This window comes from Urtica dioica, chromosome 3 (genome assembly GCF_054948205.1).
Source record: "Urtica dioica subsp. dioica isolate 48M chromosome 3, U.dioica_male_clone48M_v1_H2, whole genome shotgun sequence".
NCBI lineage: Eukaryota > Viridiplantae > Streptophyta > Magnoliopsida > Rosales > Urticaceae > Urtica > Urtica dioica.
The window spans coordinates 40,887,816-40,896,000 of NC_142758.1; the positions used below are offsets into that span (position 1 = coordinate 40,887,816).

An 8,185-nucleotide genomic window follows, 5' to 3' on the forward strand; every position below is an offset into this window, starting at 1 on the left:
TTTGGATCGAAAAATGGACAAGTTGAAGGCGCGTGCTCACAAAGATCTTAATAGACATTTTCTCTTTTTGTCTTTTAAGTTAAGAAGATAATATTAAAAATTGTTGTTAAAAAATTGATATTATTACTTTTGAATTTTATATTTATTTATTTTTATAAGGCCTCATTTTAATGTTTCGCTTAAGGCCTCGACAATCGTTGGGCCGGCCCTGGGTTTAGCTATTTAACAATTATATTCCATTATTGAACATTATATTGTACGCTTTTATCCTTTTTATATCATCTTTTGTTTTATTTTTCCGTTGGCTTTTTTATTGAATTTTGATCAACGCAATGTATTAAATCTCTTAATTCAACTTTTGGCTATCATTTAGTATATTTTTCAATTAATTATATGTGATGAGTGGCTTTAATTTGCTTTGATTTACCTATTATTTTCAAAAATTTCTGTGTATTGATTTTTTTTCTTCTTCTCCATTTTCCTTGTTGGAGTAAAAGTAAAACCATTGTGGACGAGATTCAATCAAAAGTGAAGGATTAAACTGCAAAGGACCGGTTGGATTTGGAAGACAGACGAAGAAGTGAAATTGGAACAATAGAATTCTCTTCCTCGTTTCAAAATCTTTGAGGATCTTTCGAACCAAAATTACTGTTAACTCTTGCTTCTCTCGCTAGAGCCGAACACCAATATCGAGGAGGATCGGCAACTGATAATCAGTCAAATTTTATGAGGCTAGTTTATTTAAAATTACTTGTATACAATTTTGTAGGTAGATACTTGTTATCTGCTGCAACAAGAAGAATTGATTAATTAATTTTATAGTAAAATGTCATTATGATAAGGAATGTACATACAATGGACTTATTTGATTAATTTCATAAAACTTAACTGCTACATTTCTACATGGGACTAATCTAATCTGTACATTTTTGCTGTCAAGAATCAGATAAATCATCAACTGTTCTTTTCATTTTTACATTTCATATTATAGAACTAGATTATTCCTCGAAATAATTTCAAGGCTGCCTCGGCCGTGATCTTTGTCAACGAATTCCGAGCTCTCTCAAGTTTTTGATAAACGTTTCTCCGACGGCCGAGCCGGACTTGACGAACACGGCAGGGAAGCCGATCTCCGCTTCTACCTCGGCTTCAAACCCTTGTGCGGCGAAGAGCTTCCCGGTCCACACGTGCCTCCACGAGCACGATTCTCCGATCGGGAAATATGCGTCGACGCTGGTTCTGCCTCGGTCGAGGACAGGAACGACTAGGATCTCCGAGCCGATCAAGAACTGATGGTAGCTCAGGGAGTGGACTCGCTCGTCCTTCGGGTAGTGGAGGAACAAGTGTCGACACACGGGAAGACCCTTCGAAGAAGCTTCCTGAAGATTTTTTTTTATTTTTTTATGTTAGATTTGCGGCTTTACTGTTCAGAAAACTGTTTCTGTTTTGAACCTTTCGAGAAATCACCTTCACAAGTTGGAGTCTGTAGAACTTCCAGGCTTTGTAGACCTTGGCGAACCGCGCATAGTGCGATAAGGTCTTGTGGTTAGTGTAGAATTGAGTGTTGGATGAAGGCTTGTTTCCCTGTTGCAAGACCATATTTTGATCAAATAAATATATATATATAAAAAAAAAAGACTTACTAACGCAAATAGTTAATTATTATAAGCTTTTATAAGCTAAGTAACTTGTTTAATTCGACACCTACACAACTTAAAACACTTTCATAAGCTTAGTAACTTGTTTCCGATTTTAAAAAACAATTTTTTTAATAGAACGGTCGTCAAAACGAATTTTTTAGCAGAATAGTCCTCACAAACCATTGATTTATAGCATTGTAGTAAATTTTCATAACATATAATAAAAAATAAAATAAAACCATTTTTTAATTCAACATCTAAACAAAACATCTTTATAAGCTTGCTAGGTTGTTTACAATTTTACAAAAAATATCCTTCAAATAGTATAGGACTCTAATAAAAATTGCTAACTTTCGCAATTTTAGCGATGCCCTCACAAGAAAAAGTTCTCTTACTTTTTATTAGTTCTTTTAGCGATAGAATACGATTTAATTTAGTTTCTTTTTTAGTAAAAAATTGAGGCCCGCTTATGCGGTGTATAAATAAATAAAGAGTGATTTAGCTAAATAACCAATTTAAAGTAATAAATTTGCAAAATAGCGAAAGTTTGTTTAAAATTAGTGAAACTGCTAAAATGTGTAATAATGAAGTTTCAAAAACTTTTTTGACACTAGGATTAAGTTTTTGCTAATAAATAATCGTCAAAAATTTTAATCTTGGTGTAAAAAAAAAAAAAAAAAAAAAAATCGATAACGTAATTTTGGCTATTTTGTTAATCAATTATTTTCAAATGGCTATTTTCTATATTTACAAAAAATTAGGTAAGTAGCCAGCTAAAATGTTTGGGATTGCTATATAGCTAACATTTCGTAAATGTTAGATAAATTAGCTATAAAGATGACGTGACCTAATACATGGAAATAATTATTTACCTAAGATTTACGTCTATAAATATATAGAAATGACTATTCACTTAAGATTTACGAAACGTTGAATATTTAACAATGCCAAACTGTAAATGTTGCTATATACCGAATGGTTTAGTAAGTAAATTAAAAAAAAAAAAAAAAAAGAAAGCACACGTACTTCGTGGGTTCGGAAAACGGTGGTGAAAGCGTTGAGCTCCATCCAGCGCAGAAGAAGCTCTTGGCTCCTGCGGTAGTCAACGAAAGGCGGAAAGGTGACGGAGCAGTATCCGCCGATGTCGCTGTGGTTGAAGGCATAGCCGGAGATGCCGCTGCTGAGGAGCCCAACCACGGAGCTCTTGATCCCGTCGTTGGCCTGCCAGCTCACCATCTGGTCCCCTTCCCAGAACAGCATCCCCCATTTGGGGCTGCCTCTGAACCCGGCTCTCATGAAGAACACCAACGACTCCTCCGATCCTTCTTGCTTGCTCTCCCACTCTTCCACGAACTCCCGGTTTATCTGGGCCCACAGCTCCGGGTACCTGTTGTGAGCCGATATTGGATCTTCGCCTGAAATATCACGGATCCATTCGCTAATTATACTTGTACCCTGGATAGTTATTGTAGCATATGGACCTTTGAATCCCATTTTGATGAAAATGTAAAAGAAATCAAATACAAGATAATCAGGTATTAGGGAAATCCATAAATCTCTATTAAGGCTAACAAACTCTATGTATACTAGAGACAAGCAACATAAATAATATAATAAGAAGAAGTTAGGTAGCAAATTCTTTATAAACTTAATTTATCTATACTGCTTCATTGACTGGTCTTATTTCATAAATACCTATTTTTAGTCCTCTAGTTTTCAATTTGGAATATAGGCAAAATGTCTGAAAAACAAAAACAAAAACAAAAAATTAAGTTTTATGGAAGGTTTGAAAATACGAGGTATTCTTGGAGTTAGCATCTTTAAACAGTATTTATTCGTGCAACTCTCCTTATAAGTGAACAAGAAAGGTAGTCAATAAGTCAGTTAAATGATTATATCATTGCCTAAACTCCTACGAGTTACATTATGGGCACCGGATTTTTTTTAATACCTGAATAGAGAGTAGCATCGATGGGCAGGCCTTCACCGAAATCAGCCATCCAGCCTCGGACGCCACAGTCGACCATGTCCTGAAGAATCTGCTTGAACCAACGCGCAGTGTCGGGGTGAGTGAAATCCAACATTCCCACGTCAAAGGACGTGTTGGGAACCATGTAAGGCTCGCCGTGCTCGTCCTTTATCAATATTCCCAGCTTCTTTGCTTCCTCAAACTGGTTTCTCCTCCGGTTCTGCTTCTTGTGGCTCTGCTCAAAAAAAATAAAGTAATCAACTTTTGACCACAAAAAAAAAAAAAAAAAAAAAAAATTAGCAACGTTATTTGGGTTCTCTCGGATTATGGTCGTTACCGGAGCCAGACAAGGGTTGCAATACGTCATCACTTTGATGTTCTTCGCTTTGAGATCTTTGAGAAGGAGTTGCCATTCCGGGTACCTCGTCGAGTCAACTTCCCAATTCCACCACAGTTGCGAACCGATGATAGTTTCTCTTTGTCCCACCCAATCCTAAACTAGAAGTGTCATTTCACTATATGCCTTAATAAATAAATAAAATCAAAAAATTTGTATTACCTGCAACCAGAATGCCGAGACGGGAACATCGTGGGCCCGGAGATCGTTCCAAACTCGACGCACAGCGTCCGTGCCGCCTTGCATTCCGACTATGGCTCCGGATAAAATCCACTCCGGAAGCTCAGGTGGCCGTCCGATTGTCTCGGTGAAGCTTTCGATCAGCTTTGTCGGCGAATCACCGTTCAGAATTCGTCCTTGCATCGAATTCCCATGTGTCTGAAATCTCGACCAACCTTTTTTTAGACCTTGGATCACCCTTCGTTTACGGCTCTTGCCATAACTAATTGTTTACATGTTACAAAAAGTGATTTATATAGAAATTACCTGTATCTGAACTTTGTCATTTTTCGTCAAATCGAATACCGAATAATCGTATCCTTCGAGGTAAAGGGACCGCATTTTCGAAGTGATGTAGAACGGTGAAGGTGCATAAGTAGTAGACCAGTCTCCCCCGGCCCTGCGACAAATATAAGAAAAAGAAGAAGAAAAAAAAAAAGCATTAAAAAAATAAAAATCAGAAGTAAATACTTCCATATGTTTCAGCGTCGAGTCTTTAGAGCTGTTTACCTATAACTGACCAAATTAGCTGCAAAGGTGATCGGTTGATCTCCTCGACCGATACCTTGCTCTTGAACGAGAATCGGGACCCTTTTCCCTTTGAAATCCATGAACGAAAACTGCTCTCCAAACCCGTAAAACCTCTCACTCTCCTCACTCGAATACGTAAAGCAAGCCCTGTTGAACTCCACAAGCTCTTTGCACTTTATCTCCTCATACTCTTCATCGGTCTCTCTTGACCTAGAGAGCCCGAACCTTCGCCTAAAACCCGTGTACTTCCCCAACTTCTTCGGACTAAACTCGAAGTTTGGTCGTCCAAATCTTACTTCGAACCCGACCTGAGAATCACTCTTCTGGTCAAACAAGACCCAATACTTGGCACAACTAGAACACCCTTTCAACTTGACATCCCCATCAAAATGAAACCTCTTTAACCTCTTGTTCTCAACATCCATACTCAAAACCCACCCAGTGATCAACAAAGCTGGAAACTTTATTGTACCTTTCAAGTGCTCGGATGGGAATCCATGGCCGTGAAGCTCCAAACAGTCCTCAAATCCATCAAGCAACTTTACGCTCTGAACAGTTTGGTGATTACAGACCAAGAGAACTTCCTTGTCCTTCACGGCGAAAGAGCCTCGGCTCTCTTCCACCTCGGTCTCGGTCAACGCCGCCGAGACGAAGGCCTGGCCTTGGACCGTTGACCATACGGGTCTGTGGGGTCGAGAGCTGTGGTGGATCGAGAAAGAGCCGCCATTGACGGAGCTCCAGAGAAGCTGGAAATCTGGTCCGATCGGGTAAGTCTGTTTCTGGGGAAGAGATTGGGGGTTGAAGAAGAGAAGTCCCGGGACGAATGGAATATAAGTTGGAGAAGAAGGAAATGGGTTATTCAAGCGTTTATGGTGTTTCTTGGTGATCTTGAGCCCGGTCATTATTCTACTTGGGAGCAAAATTAAAAAGAAACTAGATATTTTAGATTTATGGCATAAATATATGTAATATGCATATATATATATACTGAAGCTATCGTTCATAGTTCGGTTTTTTTGTCTTTCGCAACTTTGGAAGTTTGTTGAACTTTACGAAGGAATAACTCATGAATCTAGACCTAGTTTGAGTTATTTGCGTTAGAATCTAGACTTCATTGTAAGAGAAGGTTCGTAGAAAGAGAGACCAACGTGACTGATTTTTGACTGAATGATGTGCAAAGCCACCAATTACAGAGAAACTTGCGCAATGAGTAAAGATGAACCACCCAATTAACTGTTTTAACCGGTCGATATTAACCGTGGGAATTTTATTCTTCTTTCAAATTTTAATAGTTTAATGATTTAATTAGTGAAAATGATTTGGAAAATTGACAACAATAATACCAATTGCTTATAAGTTATAAAAAATCAACAAAAACTCAACTATTGACATATTCAATACCAAATCGATCACGAATTGAGTTGATTTCGTAACACAATGATCACGAACTGGTTGCAGTTCGTGACGATTTGGTACTAAATATGTCAATATTTGCGTTTTGGTAAGTGACAAACAAATGATATTATTGCTGTCAATTTCTCAAATGATTTTTGGGCCTGGGAACTGACAACAATAATACCAATAGTTTTGTCACTTACCAAAAATCACTCAAAAATCTAAATATTGACACAATTATACCATCAAATATCATTTAAACAAATAAAATAAAAAGAAAAGGAAAAACTTTCCTCGCACGATTGTGTCTCTTCGCACTCATTCTCTCTCTTCACTCTCTCTCAACTATACAAAACTTCCCTTAAACTCTGGAAAATAAATAAATAAAAATTTCGCTCAAGCTGTTGCGATTTTTACGCGCGCAAGTGCACGTGTCGCTCAAGTAATATAGTGAATTAAGTACGAGTGTCGATCCCACGAAGAAAAAGCTTTATTAACAAACAAATCAACTAGCACGAATTGAACTTAAAGAGTAGATGGAAAGATGTCACAAATTGTTGACAAGTTCTAAAACAATGAAATAACAAAACACTAAAATAACGGTTATAAGCAGAAAGAGAGTCTAAGGACCAAGGCTTTACGGGTTCTTTCAACGGTCTGGATACACGAGTTTCACGCACAATCAATAATCAACTCTCTAACTCTTTGCTAATCATACTCACAAAACAATACTGCTAAATCTCTCTCGAGCATCTAACAACCTATGTCAAAATTAGGAAAATCTTCTATCGATCTCAATTCCTAACAAAAACATGCATTGATATTAAGAGCATTCACACGATTCTATGACAACCTAGCTATCTCTAGCCTAGGAGTGCATCATAGTACTTCAAACCAAAACACTAACAACTTAATCTTTCTCAAGCATCAAGTTGAAGTACAAAATCATGAATAAGGTAGCTAATCTCGTTCAAGCATTAAAACGGATTTGAATCAAGCAAAGTAATAGAGAACGAAAATTGAACTTCAATATATTAAATCATATCCATCATCGAATCCTAAACCCGCTACGCCATAGTCCTTAATGGAATTAGTTCATGACGTAGAGAGAAAACAAAAAGAGAATAGAAGAAGACGAAGAAGAAACCATAATTAAAAACTCAATTGTAAATTAAAATACGGGAGTTCAAGAGTAGATGAGAAGAAGAAAATTGTAATTGACACGAATCGATGACAAATGGCTTTCCTCCTCTTTCTCTATCTCTCTCAAACACTCTCTAAAAGCAAACAAAACTAAGAATGAAATTAAAAGTCCTTCCTCTCAAGCTCACAAGTGTTTTTATAACCATTAGGGTTAATTTTGGAGTCATCCGGGCCTCTCAAACGCATCCAACGACCCAGATTCACTTAAAAACATGAAAGTCGAAGTTGCTGAATCAGAATCCACGCGGTGCGCATAATCAAATTTCCTTCTGCGCGGAACGCCCAGAAGTTATTGGAGGCGAGCATCTTCGGATTTTTCATCCGCGCGACGTGCGGAATGCACTTTCTCTTCGTTCTTCGCTCTAGCTTCCTCTTTTCGCTTTGTTTTGATGCCGAATGACGTCTTTTTCCGTATAATCACTTCCGAGCGCTCCTTTTACCCCTTTGAACCTGAAAATCATCAAAAACACACTAGAAAACACTTAAAACACTCAAGGACTCGTCGGTTTTCGGTTCGGAGAATAGGAGTTTTACGCGTGATTAACGCACCTATCAAATTCCCGCAAACTTAAACCGTTACTTATCCACAAGTAACAAAAAGAATAAAAACATATCACACAAACTAACTAGATGACACGGGTAAAACTATAATGCTCAAAATGCCTCAATCAGTTCATGTTTGCCTCAAACTCAAATCTATAGACTTACATAGACACGGAAACCCACGATTTTTAACATTAAGCTAACTACCAAATAAGATAGAGATCCTATGATTTCACGTTACTTTAGACTGTTTTGCAATGCTTACCTATCTCGGGAGCTTTTAGGCAC

General features: G+C 37.6%; 1 protein-coding gene across 2 annotated transcripts; it reads right to left on the minus strand.

Annotated features, from left to right (window-relative positions):
• Window positions 1-788: 788 nt before the first annotated feature.
• Window positions 789-5,838, minus strand: LOC149402795 (uncharacterized). Of its 2 annotated transcripts, XM_089609948.1 has the most exons (9): window positions 5,229-5,831; window positions 4,736-5,064; window positions 4,493-4,625; window positions 4,169-4,384; window positions 3,947-4,102; window positions 3,592-3,844; window positions 2,667-3,055; window positions 1,468-1,584; window positions 791-1,379 (listed from the first exon to the last, which is right to left on the minus strand). In XM_089609948.1, exons 2-9 carry the CDS (start codon window positions 4,834-4,836, stop codon window positions 1,044-1,046), a joined length of 1,701 nt encoding a protein of 566 aa, XP_089466074.1. In that variant the 5' UTR covers window positions 4,837-5,064; window positions 5,229-5,831; the 3' UTR covers window positions 791-1,043. The 2 variants fall into 2 exon arrangements, with proteins under 2 accessions (XP_089466073.1, XP_089466074.1); XM_089609947.1 differs by having other exon boundaries at window positions 789-1,379; window positions 4,736-5,838.
• Window positions 5,839-8,185: the final 2,347 nt, after the last annotated feature.

Excerpts from the sequence above, each read along its gene's own strand:
- LOC149402795 (XM_089609947.1), bottom strand. The coding sequence starts at position 5,760 with ATGAACGATAGCTTCAGTATATATATATATGCATATTACATATATTTA. Across the intron at positions 3,845-3,946 it reads GCAACCCTTGTCTGGCTCCG|AGCCACAAGAAGCAGAACCG; the intron begins GTAACGACCATA and ends TTTTTTGAGCAG. Across the intron at positions 1,380-1,467 it reads ACAGACTCCAACTTGTGAAG|GAAGCTTCTTCGAAGGGTCT; the intron begins GTGATTTCTCGA and ends AAAAATCTTCAG.